Source organism: Pipra filicauda, unplaced genomic scaffold (genome assembly GCF_003945595.2).
Source record: "Pipra filicauda isolate LSUMZ 115617 unplaced genomic scaffold, ASM394559v2 scaffold5_size6683894_pilon, whole genome shotgun sequence".
Lineage (NCBI taxonomy): Eukaryota > Metazoa > Chordata > Aves > Passeriformes > Pipridae > Pipra > Pipra filicauda.
In genome coordinates this window covers 1015702-1039117 of record NW_024104754.1, presented here as the reverse complement: position 1 = coordinate 1039117, position 23416 = coordinate 1015702, and the positions used below count along the sequence as shown (strand labels likewise).

Sequence of the window (23416 nt, the reverse complement as noted above, 5' to 3'; positions counted from 1 at the left end):
CTTTGAGGAGATACTCTACTTAAAGAAAACTGAGTGCTCTGTTTTGGGCAAAGGCTGTGCTAAGAAATCTGTGTCCTGTCAATATGGTAGTGATGATGAGCTGATTGCTAAAAAAGACACCATCAAGTGATACTTTTATAATTTTAAAAACAAAGTTTAATTGTTAAAAGTTTTCAATGTCAAAATGCATCAACTCTTTATTAGATGAAAAAGTCCTCTCTGTCATAGGTATTTACTGATTATCAACGCTTCTTGGACTTTTTTATGAATGCTTGTTATCAGCCTCAGATCTCTGAGAAAAACTTCCATAAAATATTTGCTTTGGAAATAAATATAAAAGCATAAAAAAAGTCAAAAATCCTTGTTACTAGAAGCCTAAACATAGTAGGTGAAACATTAGAGCTATTAACCTTGTGAACTTCTCTCTCTTCCCTCAAGTCTGGCTACTAGTACAGCTTTGGCTGAGACTGGCATTTATTAGGCCACATAGTATTAAGCCCCTTTTGTTTTTAACATGCATTTCAATTCAAGGCTAAATTATTTTTTTGAGGGCCGTGATGAAAATATTTCCAAGATATTGCTGAAGAGTGCAGGATTTACATATGCTGCTGAAAGGGGAAATCTGGCTATACAAACTACCAGTTAGAATAAAACTAGCTACCTATTAGTTGTATTTAACTTAACAGTTAATTCTTGGGCATTGTTTGGAGGGTAAGCCACCAATATCCTGGATTGCTGGAGTGCAAGGAAGTCTAACTGGTTTTATTTGCAATTTCACAGTGTGAAAAATGGAGTCCTTGCCGAAATCTTAATTTATTTTAATCAATGTTAATTAGAGCTCTTCAGGATTTTAAACACTGGCAAAAATTCAGTGGTTGCTGGTTAACTAGTAAATATCTTAAGATGTGGACAGACAAATGAACTGTTTAACGGTTCCCAGTATAATTAGCATGCTGTTATAAAACTGTACCATTTGGGGACATTTTCATGTAACAAAACCAGAAGAGCCTATTGAAATTCCCTCACCATATCATATCTTCCGGCATTTCGTTTACAGTTTTGATAACTTGAAGAGGTTTAAGCGTGTAGCCAGGCAGGAGGCTCCAGTAGCATATCGGATCTCTTTCAGTATGCCAATCCATTCCTTCTTTTCATCATCATACCTGCATTTAAAAAAATAAGGTTAGAAAATAGCTTCTTAGTTTCATGCTTCAGCACACATACATGAAAAGGAGGATAGTGCACCTGTTGCAAAGGCTTGTAGCAGCCATGTGCTAAAGGATGCCACAGAAGGCTGCTTTTGTCCTCTGGATCAGAACAGAAAGATGTTCTTGTGCCTGAGTTGTCCTTTTCCTGGTCCCTAAAGCTTGTTGCTGGCTCTGTCATGCTTTAATTACTTGTATAAAGCTTCCTCTTTATCTTAAGTATCCCTTCTCAATTTCTTCAGATTCTTGCATATAAAGTTGTTTTTTGGGGGAATCCTTCCTACTGCCAATTAAAACTTCTCAATTTACATTAACAAGTGAAGAGTCTCAGCAGAGATATGATGTTTTATCACTGATACTGTGATTAGGTTAAAAAAATCTAGAAGATAGGGAATTCCGATTCTCTTGGAACAGTTACTCATTTGAGTATTAAAACATCAGTATGTACAGGCCACTGTGTACACATGCTTTTCTGCATAAGAATATCATGAGAATGTTTTTATTGGCAAGGCTAAACCTGCCAAGTGATATGGCAACTTACTCTTTTAAAGAAACTGAAGATCATGACTCATACCGGTCAAATGATTAGTAGGTGGAAGTAGTCATCTGATCCAAGTCTCGTGTTTATTTGATACTTTCTGACAAACTTTTTTATCTGTCAACAAGTGCTTTACAACCTGTGCTATGGATCATTTTCAGAGTTAAACAGAAAAATAACATTAACCTCCGGTGTCTACAAACCTCAGTTTCCACCAGGAAAGTGTGACTAAAATTAAACTTACTTCCATATGTCAGTGACTTCACTAGGTGCAAATTCTTTAGATTCAAGCTGAATCATTGCAAAGCCTCCAATAGCATACAAAGCTCCGCTTAAGGTGACTAAACTGATGGAACTTCTCTCTTGGGGAAATTCAGGCATAACCTCCCATCTAAAGATGAAAAGAAAAACTCAAGTTTAAACATGTGAGAAGTATTGTAAACTGAATGCACTAAGATACTCCTCTGAGTGACACAAATTCAGGAATAAGGTCACTTGAGTGAATGGTTTAGTAAAAGGAAAAATTTCTGAGATTTATTAGCGGTAAGTTTCAGTGTCTCCACCCCCACAGGGACTTCTGCAGGTCTTAAATGACACAATTACACTGTGATGACATCTTGTCCCAGAGACCACTTCTTACAGATTCCCTGGTGCCATCATCAGTAATATACTTCATACAGATGTATTGTTCCCCAGTTATTCTCATTTTTCCCTATAGTTTCCAAAATGCATATTCAAGTGGCATTGGCATAATAATTTGAGCTAAAAAAATAATCACTGGTGCTCATTAGTATAATTTCAATTTTTCTGCCAATTCACACCTATGAACATATGAAACACACAAACATCCCACTTCAGGATAATCTCAACATTAAAATTAATAGGCCAATTTTTCTTTCTTGCTTGTGTGACTTGACTGTAAGAAAATAGAATAAACGAAGACAAGAATCTGCAGATTTTTCAGACCATGAGCTGCATATTTCTGAACGACGGAAGAGGAGAATGTGCCAGACATCATGGTAACAAATAACCTTCACTTTGCTTTCTATAGAAGTAAAGTTAGAAGTTCCCTCATGGAATTACTTCTTGTATAATGCACGTTTTGTAATGTTAAATTTTAGAAGCAAGTCTCTTTGGGATAGCATACATTTAAGTTAATGCTTTTGTTATGAGGTTGAAGGCTGCAATGCCACGTGCCAGTGAAGACAGCACAGGCAAATATGTTAATATAGAGCAGAAGTGCTTATTAAGATAAAGGTGCATTCAGGACCACTTACAAGTTTGAGCTGTCACAATAGAGTTTTACTGATACTATTTGAAATGAAAGTTTGTAAGGAAGGTGATAGGAAGGAAAAGTAATGAAAGTAACAAAAAAAAAAATTAAGATTAGAAAGACATATGCAGAGTGTATAAACGCCTAGAAAATCATAAACATTTGATGGATGCTGACTGCAAAAGATTCTGGCTGTGTAGAAGAGTATTGCAAAGTATATAGACCAAATAAGTGAGCTAATTTCAGGTATGACTTACTCTCTTTTGTCATTACTCTTTCTATATAGTATTTCAGAGCATGCACATACATTTGAAGTCTTCCTGGAGTTTTCATATTAAATAAGTATGTCACTAATCAGTGGTAAATGACATTTGCTGTGACAAGGTGAGTGAACAGCAAGACATCACAAGGCCAAGTACCTGAAGGACATTGAGCTGGTCTTCTTCAAGCACCCGATTTCTCTTGCCAGGATTTCACATTTATTGCCAGTGCTATTTGAACTAGACTGCACCGCCCTTGCTCATTCTCCCACTTCTTCCCTATTATGGCATCACACCTGTTTATGTGTCGTGGGGTCAACTAAATTGGGAAAGTAGTCAGACTTAAAAAAAAAAAAAGAGGGTGGTGAGCATGTTTGCAATGTAGCTGTGCTGACAAATGCATGTGGGGCAGGAAAAATGGCCAGAGATGGGCTCTGTAAACTGCTGCTGTTGTTGCTAAAGATGTGATTGTAGACCAAATGTCTCAGTGGGAGTACAGGTACCTGAACACTTTTGTGACTTACTTTGGAGCTTCTAAAGCTTCAATGATAAAACACTTCCTTAAAATAGCTTGAATATTGCACTCACTTATTGGTGGTCAGATCAAAAGCTTCAACAGATGCAGTAAGGCCTTCCTCGGTGACACCACCTGCAATGACAATCTTGCCCTTATGGATCGCCGTTCCAAACATCGAGCGAGGCACTTTCATTGGAGCCAGGTCTCTCCAGTCTCCTTTCTTGGGATTGTACACAAATAGTCTATTAGTGCATTTCCTGGGGAGGAAAAAGAAAACCTGTGATCATGTCTCATGAAATTTTGGCTTGTTCCAAGTGAGACCTAGTTGAGGTAGATTGTGTGGGTTTATGTATAACACCTCTTTCCTCTTGTGCAGATCCTTTCTTGTATCTAATCTGGGAATCCTTCCAATGTCTACAAAGCACTAATCACATCCACAGAACTAAATCAAATGTTAAATGCTGTTTATATTACACAGGACAGCAATTTCACTGTACATTAGAGGAGAAAGACAACATCCTTTTCCAGCATATTCAATTCAGATGGATTTGTGGAGGAATATATGGGAAAGGTTATAAAGGAAAAATTATGCTGGTGTTTTGGCTGATTTGACAAATTTGTATCTTAAAAATCCCCTATACAAACACTTAAAAATTACCACCACATGTTCAGCGTGAGTGAAAACTTTGATTTTGTTAATGTTATACCTATTAAGGTATAACAGGTATCACAGGTCAGAAAACTGGAAAAACTGAGACAGTAATTCCATGGCACATAGGTATTTCTATCTGAGAGGAAAGAATACTTTCAGTGAGGATCCTCAGAGCTTAGACACACTAACTACTGTGTATCTGCAGTGTAAGTAAAATTTGCCTTGGAAATAAGTATGGTCATTAAAATAACAAGTTGGGATTACAATTAATATGCAATTTAACTTATCACAAACACAATATCCTCCAAACCATAACGTGTTCCCCTCTGCCAGACTTGTCAGGAACCTTAATCAAGAGATGCAAAAAAGGGAAATGCTGATTTCTGAGTGTGAGGACATGCAATCTATTAAGGACCAAACAAATAATGTTATAAATTGTCATGAAAGAGACTCACTTATCATCAGTTTTTCCACCAAGACAATATATCAATCCATTGTTTGAGATAGTAGCATGGCCGTATACTTTGATGGGTAGTTTTTTGATCTCTCCCCATTTCATTGCCCTGGAACAAAAAGATCACTGTTAGGCTCTTTCAACTAATAATGGGCCACCTCCATGTCCTCAGTGGGCATAATTAAATGTTAAACATACGTGGGGTCATAGCACAGTACTGAATCCAGCGACTCCTCCGTGCGAAGGTCCTTGCCTGCTATTACATAGATCTTGTCGTCGGACTCTCCCAGCCCAAAGAGACACCTGGCTGATGGCAGTGGAGGAAGGGCAACCCACTCACCAGCGATGCTGTCCAGCTGAAAGAGCATCCGAACAGGGAGGGTTAGGGAAGGCAAAGAGGAAAAATCCACACAATGAATGTTGTTGCACAGAATTTATCTAATTGCGCTCAGTGTCTCTTAACAGCAAATGTACTTGCCTGAAAAACCTGCCCTTCCCCCAGTGCAGTTTTCCAGCAAAAGCATCCTTAATGATCTTTACTTTTTTCTGAAGGTTTGAGTTGCTTTTAATTATATCACCCCTGCTTCATGGTGCTGAGATGTAGTGGCCAGTGTAGCAGCCAGTGCCACACAGCTCTCTTTGTGTCTGCTCACCTCATAGTTTCTTGGCCTCTTTATTAAGCTCTTCTTCCTTGTTTAAAGGTCCCTCACTCTCAGTTCCCTATCACATGCTGGAAAGTGGTTCTTCTTGCCCAAGGGAGCAGACACTCCTGCCGTTCCACACCTATACGTTTAGCTGGTTGTGCTCATCTCTACAATGAGATGCCAGACGTGCTTACACAGTTTTTCAGGAAATATCACGTGGCAAATGGCACAGATGTTTCTTCTGCAATCCCTAGAGCAACAGAGGTGATGTTTCATCACAAATACCCTCAAGAGCTCACAAGATCTCTGAAGACACAGTGAATAAAGACTTCACTCTTAAGCAAAATAGGTAGGCACTGCAGCTCCCTTGGCAATAATATTGATGTCATCCCTACTGAAGTACTCTCATGGCTTTCTTGATTCACATCTGATATGCTGAAAACATCTAAGGAATAGCAGCAGAAGGAGGACAGAAGAAAAAAACAACTATTTTCCTAGAACTTTGGTGTGCTTTTTTTTTTATCTGCAAACTGGCAATTGAACCTGAATGATCTCTAACATTCAAAAAGAGGATTTTCTGACTTTAACTGCATGTAGGTTTGCTTGATGCTGTGCAGGAAGGCAGGGTAAGATGTGAGCTTGCACAAGTGTAAAGGCATTTGACAGATAGCCTGGGTTTAGCTCAGTGACATCCAGAAGTACGTTCCACAGTCAAGGTCTCCATGCTAAAATGCATCTCCCAAATTTGACAGACCACTGCTATTGGACAGAAAGTTTTACTGCAACAGTGAAATGCAGTTCATGGACATGGATTTCCCCAGTAGCTAGATGTGGCTGTGGTAATGAGGAGATATTCTCCTCATTACCACAGATCACAGCTTGCTTAGTGCCTCACTCTTGAAGATGACATCTCTGTTGCTGATAGGCCATCAACTAATCACACATTTTCGAGCCAGTGGCAGCCTTGTTTTCTCCTGGGTTGTGAGCTACCAATTACAACACTTTACTGCTGGAGAAATGAAGATCAGCAAGTAAAAATTGTTTTGGCACATTAGTATTTTAGAGAGATCAACAGCCACATGAGTAATGCAGACAAGTATTTTAACTAAAGAGAACAGCAGCAGCAAGCTTAAAGATGACAAGCAAACAAACAGGATTTCAGGAAATGGATGTCAATATATAAATATAGGGTTCTGAAAACTTCATTGATTTTTAGTATCAGTCTTGAGGTTTAGTTTTCCAGAGGCCCCTTTCTAGTAGCCTGAGATTTCGACTATTCAGTTCTGGGTTATAAATACATTCTGACATCAACGTATAATTTATATTAGAAGAATATTTCTGTAACTAGTTTTGCATTTCAGTGATTAGTGTTTTATAACCACATAAGGAAATGAAACAGTGTTAAACCCTCCCCAGCAAACTATGATTTCCCTTTCATTGATATAACAAATGTCTGAAACCAACTATTTCATTGTGTGTGAAATCACAGTGAGCCATGCTCCTCTAAGCAATATTTGCATTTTTTTCATATCTGAAGGCTTTAAAATTCTATCACTGCTTATTACTGTGCTTGATTTCATATTGAAACAGGACTTTTACTCTTTCAGGCCAATGTACCTAAGGATGGGACACACGGCCAGCAGCATATTGCAGAATTCCTCATAAAATAGTTCAAATATCCCCCAAAACATGTAGTTAAAACCACAACAGACTTAGTTTATGGTGTAAGAATGCCAAATTGTATATTTGCTAATTTTCCTGAAATATATTGTGGAGTTAGTTGGTTTAATCAGGCTTATATTTATACAGATTTACAAAGACATAACATTGAAACTCAGTTGAAACATGGTATTTACTGTACTGACACTGACAGTTTGCCAAGAAAAAAGCCTTCTGTCTCTAAATTATGTATTTGGAATGCCCTTAGGCTTTCAAATGTAGACATGACAAAAGGACTTCTGCTGCTTTAGTGACAGAAGTTGCACTTAAAATACACACGTTACTGCTGTCATACAAGTATTTCAAATGCAAAAAAAGAAAGACATCTCATTAGATCTAAATCAGCTAAAGCACTCCAAATTTCATGGAAGTTAACAGAAATACACAAAAGATATTTTACAAAAATATTACTAGACTTATATTTAGGCATCTGTACCATGAAAAATCTGGGCCTTAAACAGTGAAAGCCAGTGCTTAGATAGAATATATTAATCCTTTTAATATTTGAGATGTCACCAGGGGTTGATCTTGAGAAAGAAGATGCAAGTCCCTTGGTTTTGTTTCTCTGAGACAGGAATAGCTCTCTCTAGATACTCGTCTCCATCACCATACAAAGAGACTAGACAGCTCACTTGGAGACTCTCAGAATACTTTTCAGTAACCTGTTATTGCAATAATTATAAGGCTTGTACCTGAAAGAAATATGACTGGAAAGGCTGATCCTTGTTCTCCTCTTCCACATATAGTCCTCCAACAATGTAGACCTGATTTTGTTTGGTGACTATGCTGGAATGATTTCTGGGAATCTGTTCTGCCAGGGCTGCAAGGTAGCACTCGTTTTCAAGAGGATCATAAGCTACTGCAGCAGTGTCATTAACCAGAAGAATTAGGTCTTTGACAAACATGCCATGCCTGGGAAGGTCATTTAGGTAGCCAGGCAGTAAATCTTCATCTCCTACATCACCATTCACCTCCCCTTTGGTTGACTTGTCTGTGCTTTTGCTAGAGTCAGGCAGTTTTCCAGCAAAAGCATCCTTAATGATCTTTACTTTTTTCTGAAGGTCTGAGTTGCTTTTAATTATATCATCCTTCTCAACCTGTTCTTTGAAATATTTTTCTGGCATAAGACGAAAACGTATGCAGTCAAAAATTTCCCCCAGGCTCTTTACTCTGTTCTCCTTGTCTGTTCGGACCCATCTCATGACTGCCTCAAATACCAGTTCTTCCTTCTCTACATTTAAGCTGTCAGGTGAAATAATCGAGATAAGTTCGTGTGGGGCAAGCTGCATGAAGTCCTCTTCTTTGCAGATCTGCACAAAATGATCTGAAACAAAATCACGGGCAGAAAAGGCAAGTCTTGGGCAATCAAGCAGAACACCTAATCGAAGGATGGCCAGGCAGTTACCAACAGCAAGCCTCTTCTGAAGGTAGGAGACGCACACAGTGAACACGGAAGGGATCTGAAAGCGGCTGGCCAAAGCAAAAATATCTTGTACGTTAGAATCGTTAAGATCAATACTTGCTGAATAAAGGTATTTGACAATCATATCCAGGATGTTGGGGTCAACATTATCTAGAACTACCTCCTTCTTTTTCTCTTCACTTTGCTCAGATAAGAAATACTCACGAAAATAAGGGCTACATGCCGACAGAATCAATCTGTGGCAAGGCAGGCTTCTGTCACCAGCTTTTAGAGAGCAATCTATAAACTTTTTCTCTTCGAGAAGTTCCTTGAGGCCATCTTGAAGGAGGGTGGATTGGTAAAGTCTGAGCTCTTCAGTGAGTTCCCTTTGGGAATCCATTTCACAAACACTTGGGAAAGGGGAGGGAGTAGAAAGCTTTAGCTCTTGCCTGCCCAAAGGTCTGTCTGTAAAAAAGGCAGACCAATGTGCTTTTTGCCCTGCCTGAAGCCTCTGCAACTTAATCTCGGTAGCTAAATATAGGTACATACCCTTACAGGTCGGAATTTAGGATGGATGGTTTGGAAAAACAGAGCTGCTCTTGCAGCTGTCAAAGACTGAAAGAAGCAACTGTTGCTCTTAGTCACTATGGTCAGGTTTTGCCATCATTCTCTACATTGAATCAATAAGATTATGTGCAATGTAATAAATTATTTGACATGAGTAAGGACAGCAGAATCTGACCCACAGTGACACATCTATGAGCAAGACTGTACATATACAAGTTACTAAATATTCTGAAATAGAAATATTATTAATCAAGTTGTCAGTTTTAACTACTGTTCACTTCTTCAGAGTTGCTTAATACGTGTCATTGCTGCAGTCATAAAGATACTAAAATACTCCAGAACTTATAATGAATTGCCTATGCTCTAAGATTATTTTTTTACATAACAATATCTCATATTCAATTTCTTCAGATATTGATAATAGGACCTTGAAATTAATTATGAGCTCCTTCTTAATACCCATTTGGTTGTATTTATTTGTAAACCAAACACTATTGTTTAAACATAAAATATATGTTACTCAGGTAAAGTTCTGCTTTTCAAAATAATTCAAATTGAAGTCTCCACCCATATGGTCAAATGTGCTTTGAATGTAATGGAAATAGGATCAAAATAGAACTATTTGAATACAAGATCTACAACAAGGTATAGCATTATCAAAGTTTATTGAAATAATGACTGCTCTTTAATATAGGTAGTATTCCATTAAAATATATACCTTGAGAGATTTTCTACAAACACGACAATTACATTCACACCACAGTTACTTTACTGTAACAGTCAGCTGCTAAAACAACAGCTGAGAGGAGAGCTCATTTGACTTTTTCCATTTATAGCAAACAGCGCAAAGGTCTTATCTCACTAGAAAACGTAACAGCTGTGTCTTCCTTTAAACTATAAATGACTCATTTCTCTATAACACATAACATCATAAAAGGTCTAATGACAGACACAGAACCTATTCGTTTGTGCGTTTTTTTCTAGATCGTTCTTTAAAAAAGCGATTTAGCAAAAACAAACAAACACAAACAACAACTGTATGAGGATATCTGGATTACAATTAAGTACTTGGAATGATATGTGCTGAACATTTAGGAAAATTATGAGACATGAAAGCCTTTATTTGAAACAGTATTGCTTTTTCTTAAAGCTATCAGTAACACAGCACTGCTGCAATGACAGAGCCAATATGCCTAGATACAAAATGTTCAGTGTATGATGATATTTCTGTGTTGCACAACACTAAACAAGCTATGGAAATTTGATTTAGACATAATTTTTATTATGTCTATGGGAAAGTACAGCACTCTATATAAATACCCAAATACCTGAAATACAGCATCAAACTGCACACCTTGCACTGCCCTGACTCAAAGGGTGTCTCCACGGACAGAGGAAGGGGAGGTTTCCTTTTCTGACCTAGTTCTGGGTAAAATGGCAAACAGTGGCCGTCCTGGCAGCCAATCGTAGGGCAGTTTGTAAACACAGGGGCCATAAAGTTGTAAAAAAAATGGTGGCTACTGGCCATAAAACAGTGGCTGAAACACCATGGAGGACTGTGTTGTCAGGGAAGGGGAGAAACAGGATGGGATGGCTGGTCCTGCCAACCACAATCCTGAAAACACCTGGAGTTACCAGTGTGTCAAATTCCGCAGCCAGCCAGTCAGAAAGCGGTCTAAAACCACGACACATGGCATTTTACATCCTGGCAGGTGGAATACAATGGCAGCTGCCATGCCTGCAGTGGGGAAGGGCTCCAGGTGCTGACAGCCTGACAGAGAGGGACTCCCCAGGTCCTCACAGCTGTGACAGGGGCGCAGGGCTCCGGGGCTGGTGGAGCAGGTGGGGCCTGCAGGGGACAGCACTTCTGCAGCTGCTGGGCTTCACCCCTTGTGCCAGAGGGAGCTTGTCCTCCCCTCCTGACACTGACAGAGACAACGGATAAATGCAAAGCTGTTACATAAACAAGGTTTTTGAACAATCTTTCTTTTACTATATATCATAATACATAATATATTACATATCCTGAGGGCTTATTATATAATATTCACCCACTCTAGCTTTGACATACTCTTTCTCTGCTATTCTAGTATTTCTAAATTATCTTCTATAGATGTCATAAGCCCAGTAAGAACTGAGAGTCTTTTCCTGCTTAGGAAACAAACACATGCCAATCTAAATCAGGTCATTACTTCCCAGAGTCCTTGGAGTGTGAATCCATCCTTTAGCTTCTCTACTGCAAGTCCCAGTTCCTCTGAAAAAACAGGCTCCCGATCATGTTGCTTTTTTGAATGCATGAGATATGAGAGAAAACAAAATAAAGCAGAAGGTACTTTTTAATTTCATCATCCCATTTTAACAACATAAATTTGACAGTAAGAAGAAAGATGTTCTTACCTTGTTTTCATCAGCAAAGTAAGCCTGCAAAAGAAAGCAAAAAAGAACTCGCACCCTTGAAAAAAAAAGAAGCCTAAAAACCGAATCTGCTAATAATTCTTTGGGGTCAAAACTGTTTTAAGTCTTCTGCAACAATCAAGTCCTTACAGCTTTTGTTTTGTAAACAAGATGACAGTTTATTCTATGTTGAAATAACATACAGAAATGTGCTAACAGGAGTTGGTGATTATGTCATTTTTCATTAAATACCAATCTTTGAATTTTCCATCATAATAAACAAAGATTTCTAAATGGTAACATTTTCATATTACATTTGTTACAGTGACAAACACTTCATAGGGGAGAAAATGTAAATATGAAGACAAACTGACAGCATCCTGGTATTTTCTGCTTCCTGTGCAGCAGCGTTCATTATTCAATTTCAAAAACTAACTTTAAATTTATATCAAAATCAGTTAACATCATACTCAATCTAAGAAATGAACACAGTACAACTGAATTACTAACAAAATTTTTGTGCTCAAAGATATGAGAAAGAGATACCATCTTTCCCATCCTGTGTGTGTAGAAATTAACAATCAAACTGTTCAGGATATCAGATCTCTGAAAATATCCACAGCTCTAGAAATCTCTAGACCAGCAGGTTCTAGATCTTATTTACCAAAAGGAGCCCAATCTTGCTTCAGTTGCCCTTGTGGACTGGTGAGGGGCAGGAAAGAAAGCTTCTTCCTGCTCAGCTGGCTCTCAAGCCACACAAGACCCTACAGAACAGCATCAAGTGTAGCCACTCCTTGGGTCCTGGATGATTTATGTCTCCTACAGCAACCACTTTCTAATAATTTACAGCCTCTAGTTTTTGTTTGAGAATATATAAAGCACAATTATTTAATCCAGGTGACAAAGGCACCAGTAGAGCAAACAGATCTTCACTTAAGGAAGACGTGTGTCTTCAAATATGTTGGAGACTGAATAAAAATGTGCAAAAATTAAAAAAAAAAGGCAAAAAGTGAGGAAAGAGGGAAAGGAAAAGACAAGAGCTTCTCTGCATTAGTAAATGACAGCAAAATTAAAAACAGTGGAAATAAGATTGGTGCTAGCCCTGCTAATTTACCAAATTTCAGAGATTAGTAAGAAAACATGTCAATTGTCAATGTGTCAAGGCTAGTACTTGAAAATACGTGCAGTCTACCTGTACAGTCAATCATGCAGTCAGGTGTTATTGGGTTGCACAGTAACTTTGGAAATTCTTAAATACTGGGACATACAGTAATACAAAATTATTGCTGCCTTTCTAAAAAACTATTAAGTTTGAATTTTAGATGAATATCGAGTGTATAGATATCACCATCTATTAATCTGTTCCAAGAGAAGGAAGACTTGTTTTCATATAATGTATCCGATCATATTACACTGCTGATTTTCAAGCTATTCCTGATTTTAATGTGTTGAGAAACTACATAAAGCTATTCCTTTAAATATCTCCTAGTATTTATTTTGAATAATAGTTTCTTCTAAAGTTAAAAATTCATACAGAGAATAAATTCCTGTAATAATAGGGATATTTAATAAAAGGCACGTAGATGTGTTTAAATATAGAAATTACAGTTGCAGCGTATCTTTAACAGAGGATCACAGCTGTACATTGCTTAAATTTGAATAACCAAGCAAGAATTATTTTATTTTTTTGTTTTCTGTGGAGCTGCTTACCACAAAAGCATCTGTATGTTCATCAGCTTCTATTTCCACATCATCTTGAACCTGCTCCACTGTTACATCTTCAAGAGGTTGAGGCTACAAATTAAAACACTGTAGTAAGTAAATCCACATATCTAATATGTTTAATACATTTTTATTACTCTTAAGAAAGTATTGTATCTAATTTTAAATAAATTGAGTACCTTTTCTTCCATTTCATAATCCACTCCAAATATAGGGTTAGCTGAATAAACTTTGTGAAGTGAATTAATCTCTTTCACTGCCTCTTGCAGTTTCTCCACAGGGTCTATTTTAAAACCAAGTACATATCCTCCACTCTATGTAACACAGAAAAAAAGACAACATCTGTTTATTAGTGTTGCTTATTATTTAAAGAACTTTTTCCCTTTGATAGTGATTTCCAGTTTAATGATAGCAATTTTCAGCCTGCTGAAAATACATTATTTTTGTGTTATCTTTTTTTCATTCTGCCACTTGGATCACGGATGAAATAAAAGAAATTACAATGTTTCTCTATGAAGTAAAGTAGCTTTTAACTCTTAGCCCATTATATAAAAGGGGAACAAACTTCTTATACAGAAAAACACAAGCAAATAAGGGTGAGACAAATTCAGAAGTGATATTAATGATTTGTTTCTAGCTACTCAGCAAATGGTTAGTCTGTTAGGTCTTGATGTTATTATTAAAGAAGCTTTCAGATACACAGATACAATGAAAAAATATTTAAAAGAGTGGTCTTAATTAAGTATAGAATTAATTAGATCCCAAAGATAATCTTTCAGAAGACGGTGTATTTAACAGTTATTAACTGGTCATGCTGGCCTATTACTGTTTTGCTTAGAGAAACCATAACTCACAACAGCCATACTGACCCTGACACACAGATATTTTAAGCAGTGCAAAGAGAACTTTTTTAAAGTTTTCAAAGGGCCCCACAGAAGGAACACTCTAAGTACCTTAAAAGTAGTCCCATAACATTTCAGAATTAGAGAAGTATTGTATATAAAAATGTCATCAATAAAAAAAGGCTTTTAAAGCTTCTTACCTGCTGAGAACTCTCTATCACAAGTGCCAAGCCAAACTTTGAGTCTCTCATTTTTATTGAACGCTAATGGTAAAGAGGTAAAAAACTTTCTGTTAAAAAATTCTGTCATTACTTGATAAATATCTCTTCTTTTTTTTTTACACTGTACTAGCTACAGTTACTGGTTCTGGAAGCTTGGCTACCAGCATTCCCTCCCATTTACCATTACAAATCTGAACCCCTGAAACCTCAGGGAAAAGTGTTTTATCAGAAGTGGTAACAGTAAATTTCTGAAGATCAGATTCACAGATCATTAATGCTAGTGTATGTAGCATCACAATAAATACTTCAAAAATTTGAAATACAAGCCATTTTCAACATCTGTGCTTGCCCATGAAAGCCCCCAACTAATCTGGACAGAAAAGAAAATCTACCCTGTGGTTGATGCTGGTAAGACTAAATTACTCCCTAAATGTGAGATATGAAATATTAATTTTGGTGCACAGGGAGTTTTAACTGAAGACTTGAACAGCTACCATTTCATTATGAAAATGGTTGTTTTAAGATACTTACAATTTGTAGATATGGTATGCTGACATTAAAGCTGTCATTCATATTTGCATGCCAAACTATTCTCACATTAGTAATAAAAAACGTTCCCAAATTTCCCTATTAAAGAAAAGGTATGTTAGAACTGCTTTTAAGTACAGAGCCTTTTTTTCCAAACATGATGATTACTGCTATCCATTCAAACACAAGCAAAGTATAACTTCGTATTTAATTCAGCGAAAGTCTGATTCTTTCCTACCAAAATCTATTGACTGCAAGGAAGCAAGATCCAATCTTTAAAGGATACAGAACCTGAGTAGTGAAAATAGCTGGGAGTACCTACTACTGCAGCAAAGCAGGATCAAATCACAGCACAGCCAACCTCATGGGAATACATGAAGCATCTGAGAGCATTCTTAACTGTACAGATCTGGAAGTGGGGTATAGCGTAAGTATAATGGCATGCGGGTTACACTTAGGTAATTGAGGAGATCTGTGCCAACGGAATGTAGAGGAAAGAACTTTTTAGCTTGTCAGGATGGATCATATTTCCATTCTGGACTAAAACTGCACAGACAGAAATATCAGCTCCTGTTTTGTTTCATGGCTCTGGGAAATACTTTCAACTAATGCCCTGTAAAATAATGTTTCCTATTTTTATCTTAAAGTCTTTATTTTTTCTTGTTTTAAGACAAAGAATCCTATTCCATTATTTTTGATTTCCAGTAATCAAAAGACAATATAATCTTAATACGGTTTAGTCAAAGCTGCACATAAACATATAGATATCAGAAGAGCACTTTGGAAACATTATTTTCTTTCAGGATCATACACAGCATTAGACTTAAGTTCCTATTTAACAGGAACTTTATATCTAGTTCAATGCATATTAGCCAAGTCATATAGAATTCAGGTTGCCAAAAAGAGACATTGTTGTACCGAGTAGCAAATATATGGGATCAGTTTCTCTGCAGGCATCAGCTGATGAACTGAATTAAGGGTAATTCCTTTGAGGGTACAAAACTACAATTGCTACATAAAGCTGAAACATTTTAACTTTTCTGTAGTCAATGTAGCCTGATTTTTCACTGTACCTGGTCACTTGACAAATTCCAAACTCCATTGACTTTATCATATATTTGTTCTTGCGGTAACAATCTCAGTTGCTTGTTTTGAATCAATGCACTTCTCAGCTTCAGATCACGATACATTTTAGAAGTTTCATAAGCTCTGCAAAAAATCAAAACTACACATTACAATTCAGTGTTTTCTATTATCTTTACTCTGTTTTAGCACAGATATGAAATGTTGTATATTTCAAACTTTTCTTATCCCCTCATTGCACAGAGGTGAGAGTACTATTAAAACTTAGTCAATATAACCCATTATTTTTCAGCTTTCCTTAATGAAATTAAAGGGGGTTTTAACAACTCTTTTGATCTCCTGTACTGTTCATTTCTATACTGTTTCTTCCTTTTCCTTAAAATAGTTTTCCTTAAGATTGTCATCTCCTAGACTCTATTGCAAAGTATATCCTCTGGGTCCCGTGCTATGCATAGCACAGACATTAAGAATCCTTTATTTTTCAGTGCCGGTTAAGTCACAAACATCCAACGTACATATGTCAGTATTCCACAGCTCATAAATGGAAACCTATGGTGATGTATTATGCACACATTCATTCAGATGACTTATCTTTAGGTGGGAAGTGTACACTGTTCTGTGGTCAGATAGAGTTCTGACGAGGATTTAACTTCATTTCCATTACACGGTCCGAAATTATGGGAAATTATTATAGACAGAAATTGTAGGTAGAAAATGCACACTGAAATTAGCTCCTTTATACTTTTATTTGTTCAGATAGTTTATACACACAAGGTGCATAAACTGTGACCAATAACTGGTATGAATACACATCAGTTTTCATTATGTACAGTTACCTATTAAAATCTGCCATCATTCTCTCCCTTCCTTACAGAGATTGTTCTCTTTTGGGAAAGTTTTCTGAATGTTAAATATGGGCAGTTACATACTGTGTCCATCAGCAGCTGTAATGCCCAATATCTGATTCACTGATCAAACACTATTCTAAGTTTGCTACCTGTGTACGGCAATGACTGAAGTGAAGAGTCTGGGACTCCCAGGAACAACATTGGTGAATATGAACTCAAACCGGGTGTTGTTACATTTAGTCAATATGTACAGAGCTTCTGTCTGCCCTCGTAATTTCTGTGAGGAAAAAATAAAAGTTTACATTTTGTCCATATAGTAGCTCAACTGTACAAGCAATAAATAATCCTCAGATATTTTCTAAATTATTGTTTTAAATAGTGTATATTCAGGTCTAATCCTGATTCTACCATTGATCTACTGCTGTCTTCAACGGAGCTCAGGTTTTTTTTGAGAAACTAGCAGTTCCACCAATGCTAGGACTCATGAAGTCCTGCTATGCATTTGCAATATCATGACTGGAACAGTATTTTTGGTTTTGTTATCATGTGGCTGCCTAGGGAATCTACAAAATCTCCCTGCTGGTCTTGCAGCAAGCCAAACAAATACTTTCACAGGCTGTGTATTTGAGAGCTTTCTTGCACAAAATTAGTGCCACTATAGACCTTTGTTAAATTTAGACAAAATAAGCCAACATGTGCTTGACTTATCCAGAGGGAAGAAGAATCACCAAATAGTGTGATTACATGAGTTTTACTCCCTTAGAAAAAACTAAACCACCCTCCTATAGAAAGGTGAAACACTCAACTTTTACAAGTCAACTTTCATTACTATTCTATTACTGTCAGTGCAAGTAAACCTTCAGATTATTGTTTATATACTGCAGTAAGTATAAATAACTAATTACAGCTTGTTTTATTTTTTTAAAAAGTATTTTTGAAACTTACTGAGTTGGCAGTTCTTGTTGTTATATTTATAACGCAGTTGTAACCGACAGCTTAAAAGTTAGGGGAGAAAAAAACAATTGTTTTGAGAACAAGAAAAATAATAGTCAAAATTACGAAATACAATACTGAATTCTGTAGAACAGCTTTGGTTGCTATTTGTGAGAATTACACCTTGTGGTTGATGGTCTGGGCCCTTATTACAAAACTGAAGACTAATGTAAGCTGGAAAGGACCTTGGGAGGTTATCCAGTCAAAAGCAGGACCAACTCTGTCCGGCTGGTTAGGGTACTGCCTAATCAAGTTTTGAATATTTCCAAAGAAAACAATTCCACACTGAGCACTGGAAATAATTTAGGTACAAATTAGTTGCATCCTGTCCCTGTTTCAGCACATTAAATTAAATACAAGTAGACTCACTAGCTACTCATACAGTTAAAATTCAGAGCTTACAACAGTAAAATTGGAAAGGCTGGTACTTGTGGAGAATAAATAAGAAAATACAGAATGTGAATAAACAGGTGGCAACAAGAGCTACAAGTAAAGCAACATGTCAAGAAACTCAAACTCTTGGTTCTTTCTAGAAAAACAAATTAATCCCACATAGACCAAATGAAAAATATGTCTGAATTACTCTTCAACTTCTGTTTTGAGAAATAAACATTGAATATTGAATATTACTATTTTGCTATGAATTATTATCTCAGTTCCTATGTTATAAATAAATTAATTAGTAACAGTTTATTTCAGACTTTAGAGAGCAACAGAGTGCTTCACTTTTTTACTTTACTATTCTGTACTGGAATCAATATTTTGTGAAGGAATAGCATGCCACCGCAAAGGAAACCAGAGATGATACTCACAGAGATTGACTCTGGGCAAGGACAAGGAGCGCCATATGATCCGCAAATTTGTCACAAGCAGTTTACCTGGAGATAAAGGGTGGAGACATTTTAAAATCTGAATAACTTCTATTAAATGTTCTGTTCTGTGACATATATTTACCTCTAGCTTTGAAACACCAGGATACTCCTTCCCCTTGATAGGAAAAAGAAGAAAAGCCCAGAACAACCCACCAGAAAAATCACTAAACACTTCTTTTTTTTTTAAAATGCTAGGAGAGAAAATCCATCAAGGAACAAATGAAACAACCTCTAATATATACCAATATTCCTCAAAACCAACCCAAGAACAGTTACTGATTTCAATCTACACTCTTATAGTAAAAATGCAGACACACTCAGTGCAGAATTGCTCTGGGGAAGAGAAGGGGAGGGCAGTGAGTTAACTATCACAGCTGCCTTCATGAATAACCTCACCCCTTTATATCATATGCAAATTTACTCCATTCTGTACCCTGTGGAGCAGCACATCCAACCTAGGAGGGGTCATCTCAGCACACTGGCAGCTTTGTGCCCTTGCCCACTACATATTCCTTACTGATTCAGTTTAACCCTGGGAGGAGAAAATTAAGCCTTAAAGAGGATTACAGCAGAAGATCACCACACTGTTTATAAATGGATTATTCTTACAAGGCTTTCAATTCTAAGCAAATTCTGAGACAAGATTATCATCTTCCTATAACTCTGAACAAGAAATCCTATCTGAAAACACTCCAAGACAGATCTGTGAAATAAGCAGGATCTGTTCTGTGCAACAGAGCTTTGATACTGAGTTCAGTGGAAACCTGACAGGTTTCCATGAACCTGCACACCTTAAAAAGTAGAAAGTTTATAATTTCCCTGAGTTCAGAGTTACCTCTGTCTCCATTGTTTCCTTTGGTATCTTCAACAGACTCTAAGCAGTCTATAAGGACCTCTCCAGGTCTCATTTTCATTTGTCTAAAAGAGAAAAAAGAAATTACCTGATGGAAAATAATCCTCCAAAAATAAGGCTATTTCTATTTCCCTACTTCACTTTCTCCGTTTTCTGCTCAGTGCATCATGCAATGAAAAATCCAGGTATGCACAAATACACACAAATCGACTTTATATACTTGCAATGATTATTACATCTCACAGATGAAAAACAGTAATACCTCTACTATTAAATTATAACAGTACATAAATAATTACATAGCAAGTGTGACCAAGCAAAATATGCCCTAAAATAGCGAGAAGGTATGTGGAAATGGGAAAGAAAAAAACTTGCATTGACAGAACTTTTAGAGGATAGAGCTTGTTACCTCCTGACGTACTTTTAGGTCATAAGGAGTGGAACTAGGCTCATGAAATAATAGATGCCAGCAAAAGAAAGATATATAAGGACATGTGAAATGCTCAGAATTTTCCACATAGGAGGAGGTTTGATTTTTTTGGTTTCTTGTTTTGTTTTGTTTGTGGGATTTTTTTGTTTGTAGTTTATATTATTACTATTTTGCTTTATTTAACTGGTCTAACCACTTAATTAAATAACAGCAGATGTAGTGTAAATTTCTTCTGTATTTTTATCGTATTGTGAAAAACAGCCAAAACTCTTCAGTTTAACTGCAGGGCAGAAACGAAATGTATTATTAGGAGGGGAATTTCGTGAGATACTGCAGACCCAGCGCCCCATTCCCTGAGTTCAGGATGCCAACGCCACGGCAGGGACACCGAGTCCTGGTAACCAGCGAGCGCCACCGTTCCCTCAGACACATCCACTCGGTTCCAGTCTACTTCTCAGTGCCAGAAAAGCTCGGCTGGGAAAAGCACACCATTCCCTCAGTCCAAACTTTTGGTTTGTTTGTTTTCTTTGTCCACATTGGAAACGGTGACCAGCTCCCACCTCCCCAAACTCCCTGGCCGGCCGCTCCGAACCCCCGCCCCACCTCGCCCCCCCCGCGCCGTCACACGGAGGCGTTCCCGGCATCCACCGCGCCCCTGATGGCGGCCGGCCTCAACCCGCGGACACCCGTTGATGACTGGCCCCGGGCGGGCCCGAGAGCACCGCTGCGGGCAGGAACGGGCCGGGATGGGCCGGGCCGGGCCGGGCCACTCACTGCGGGGAGATGTCGAAGCGAACATCCCTGTCCTCCCACAGCACGTCCAGCACCCCGCTCATGGCCGCCGCGCGCCCCGCCAAGCCACGCGCTGCCCGGCAACGGGGCGGGAGGGGTGTGGGGTGTTTGTGTCTCGCGCCCCCGCGGCGGCCGGGATTGGCTGCGGCACCGCACGTGGGGAGCGCGCGCGCGCCCTCCCGCCCCCTCCGGCCCCGCCCCCGGCCCTGCTGAGGCGCTAAAACCTAAATCGCGTGAAATCCTCGCGTTGTCGACAAAGTACAGCCTTTGGGGTGTGAGTTTGGTGGTTTTGGTTTAATTTTAAAACAGATGGGATGCGTCATTTTTAATTTGGAGTGACTTGAAAATTGTATGTAGCCAATTTTAATTGCAGTACCCCACCACTTTAAAATAAACAAATTACTCGAAATAAGTACGAATAGTAGGAAGAAACTCGTCCTTTTGACAGTTCTTTCCCTGGAGCTGGTCCCTGGGTTGGTGAGGAGTCCATTGCAACCATCTGGAAGTTAACACAAACTGGATGAAGTAAAGTGAGTAACAGGTGGGAAGTGCCCGTGCCTTGCCGTGGCCCTGGCGGGACACGGACCAAGGGCTCTGGAAGCAGAAAGGATGGAGAGTGTTTGGCTTGAGGCCAAGATCCATTTTTGTTGATATGTTTGACGTTACCATTTGCTCAGTGAAAAAGAGAAAAACACAAACCCAACCAAAAGTGATCATCGAGTTTCATATGCAGGAATGCCTAATCTGGGGTGTTGGAGCTTGTTAGGGGCTGTGGCAGAAATCCATTGTCAGAAGCACACGAGAAGGTAAGTGCAATGTAATTTAGCTAGGTTAAGTTTTTAGTCCTGTAAAGACACCATTATCCATTTTCTCTCCTGGCAGTAAAACAAGAAATGTTTTATTAGAAACAACCTTTCAAGTATGTTAAGTAATAGGAAATGCAACATATACACGCAGATGTAAATGTAAAAAGCAATATCACAGTGGCAGCCAATAAACTATGCTGCATTTTATGTTTTGAACAAAAGTTTAAATAGTTAATTAAGGAAGATGAAAATATTAAAATGCATTTAAAAATTAGGGTTGGCTTTCAGAAGAGAAACACATAACAAGCACCACTTCAGACATGAACTAACCCAGTTTAGTGATGCCAGATATTGGTATATTCACTCATAGAAATCTGTGGATGTCATGGATCTTGCCTAGCTAATGAAAACTGAGGAGAGTTTACTGAAAAAAAGGATTAAAGTAACTGTGATATGGTTAGGAAAGGTGTGTAATTTAGCCACCTCCCTGTCTTGTGACCCAGAGAGCACACAGGCCATAAGTTGATGTATTTGTCTGTACTGAGTGGTACTTCGCATGTAATTTGGAAATATACTTGATATATTAAAATATTATTTGTGAGAATGGTTTCGCTTAAAAGAAGTGAAATCTTCATTGCACAATTCTTGGCAAATATCAGATTTCTGTAACAGAGAGAAAAGAGATGACATAATTTTAATGACCAACGATTGCTTCCAAAGCCATATATGTCATTTAAAATGAAGTATAGTTAATGATTATACACTGTTAGTATTTAAAGACCTAGGTGAAGGAAGGGCAATTGCTATGGCAAATGCTATACTGGTCTTAATATAAATTAGTAAAAAAGAATTTTTGTACTCTTGATACTGCTGAAAATTTGCTATTTTGTTACATAAGCACTACATCAGATACTATATGCAAAAACAATTAAAGTATGCTTGCACAGGTAGACTTTTTTTTAGTTAGTGCACATATGACTTCACAAAGTTAACATTCTATAAATTAGTTGGTTTGATTTTACGTACCAGGCTGGATAATTTATAACAAAGTCAAACAATCAGTAGTTTCAACCTGCTCATTTTTAATGTAGAGATGAATTCCTACCTCCAGAAGAAAATACACAAGCCTCTCTACATTCCTCTTCACTCTCAAAGCGGTTTGCATTTCCATCGCAGCCACCGTACCAAAACTGAGCACAAGCATTGGCTTGTTTATCATAATACCATTTTATCATATAAACACGGCATGGCCCTTGATCCAACCTTAACTTGCACCGGAGGTCCGGGATACTTTCTAAAATAAAGAAGAAAGAGGAATAGAAACGATTCAGTTTGTAGCAGTCAATTGTATTGCATAGATTTTACCTTTTAAACTCTGATTTTGTATTTTTTTTTTCCTGGTAATGTTATACAACAGTTTAAGATTCACTCTTAGTTGTAAAGATGTTAGTATTGAAGGCAAGTTAAAAGTGCATCTTAGTAGGTCGATTAAACTATTCCTTTACTGGCATGGTTCTAGTAATTCCAGAAATAATAGTATTATGGCTCTACATACCAAAAGAGCAAAGAATATGAATATGATAATTTTGAAATCTATTTTTTGAAATCTAATTGAGTGCAACCAGTCTTGTGAGCAACCTGAAATTGTAAGCCTAAGAGCTGTAAGGTAGTTGCATATGCTGTTTTCAAATCATAAGCATGACCATCGTCCTTCTGCTGCATGTTAGTTCTTTTTGTGGTTGGAAGAAGAGACATTAAAATAGTGAGAAGAATATAAAACTTTGGTCTTGCTTTTGTAAGA

At 37.7% G+C, this 23416-nt stretch overlaps 3 protein-coding genes across 4 annotated transcripts in view; all 3 read right to left on the bottom strand.

Annotated features, from left to right (window-relative positions):
- Positions 1 to 133: 133 nt before the first annotated feature.
- Positions 134 to 9797, bottom strand: KLHL41 (kelch like family member 41). Its single transcript, XM_027733560.2, has 6 exons — positions 7955 to 9797; positions 5098 to 5255; positions 4901 to 5008; positions 3865 to 4050; positions 1988 to 2134; positions 134 to 1163 (listed from the first exon to the last, which is right to left on the bottom strand). The coding sequence occupies exons 1-6, from the start codon at positions 9209 to 9211 to the stop codon at positions 1052 to 1054; spliced, it is 1968 nt and encodes a 655-aa protein (XP_027589361.2). The 5' UTR covers positions 9212 to 9797; the 3' UTR covers positions 134 to 1051.
- An 82-nt stretch (positions 9798 to 9879) lies between these two features.
- On the bottom strand, positions 9880 to 20896 carry BBS5 (Bardet-Biedl syndrome 5). 2 transcript variants are annotated; one of them, XM_027733572.2, is made up of 12 exons: positions 20792 to 20896; positions 19570 to 19652; positions 18675 to 18740; positions 17815 to 17864; positions 17019 to 17146; positions 16012 to 16147; positions 14942 to 15037; positions 14390 to 14452; positions 13527 to 13661; positions 13336 to 13419; positions 11629 to 11652; positions 9880 to 11513 (listed from the first exon to the last, which is right to left on the bottom strand). In XM_027733572.2, exons 1-12 carry the CDS (start codon positions 20851 to 20853, stop codon positions 11412 to 11414), a joined length of 1029 nt encoding a protein of 342 aa, XP_027589373.1. In that variant the 5' UTR covers positions 20854 to 20896; the 3' UTR covers positions 9880 to 11411. The 2 variants fall into 2 exon arrangements, with proteins under 2 accessions (XP_027589373.1, XP_039243909.1); XM_039387975.1 differs by lacking the exon at positions 20792 to 20896 and adding an exon at positions 20621 to 20751.
- A 1178-nt stretch (positions 20897 to 22074) lies between these two features.
- COL28A1 (collagen type XXVIII alpha 1 chain) overlaps positions 22075 to 23416 on the bottom strand; it is a 34008-nt gene continuing 32666 nt past the window's right edge. Inside the window, exons 36-37 of the mRNA XM_027733721.2 lie at positions 22721 to 22909; positions 22075 to 22278 (exon numbers count right to left, since the gene is read on the bottom strand). Coding sequence (XP_027589522.2) covers positions 22271 to 22278; positions 22721 to 22909 — 197 coding nt within the window. The 3' untranslated portion in view covers positions 22075 to 22270. The remainder of the gene's footprint in view (positions 22279 to 22720; positions 22910 to 23416) is intronic.

Excerpts from the sequence above, each read along its gene's own strand:
- KLHL41 (XM_027733560.2), bottom strand. The coding sequence starts at position 9,211 with ATGTACCTATATTTAGCTACCGAGATTAAGTTGCAGAGGCTTCAGGCA. Across the intron at positions 5,256-7,954 it reads TCCAGTCATATTTCTTTCAG|CTGGACAGCATCGCTGGTGA; the intron begins GTACAAGCCTTA and ends ATGCTCTTTCAG. Across the intron at positions 4,051-4,900 it reads GGTGGAAAAACTGATGATAA|GAAATGCACTAATAGACTAT; the intron begins GTGAGTCTCTTT and ends TTTCCTCCCCAG.
- BBS5 (XM_027733572.2), bottom strand. The coding sequence starts at position 20,853 with ATGAGCGGGGTGCTGGACGTGCTGTGGGAGGACAGGGATGTTCGCTTC. Across the intron at positions 19,653-20,791 it reads CGCTTCGACATCTCCCCGCA|ACAAATGAAAATGAGACCTG; the intron begins GTGAGTGGCCCG and ends TTTCTCTTTTAG. Across the intron at positions 17,147-17,814 it reads CAACAAGAACTGCCAACTCA|AAATTACGAGGGCAGACAGA; the intron begins GTAAGTTTCAAA and ends TTTTCCTCACAG.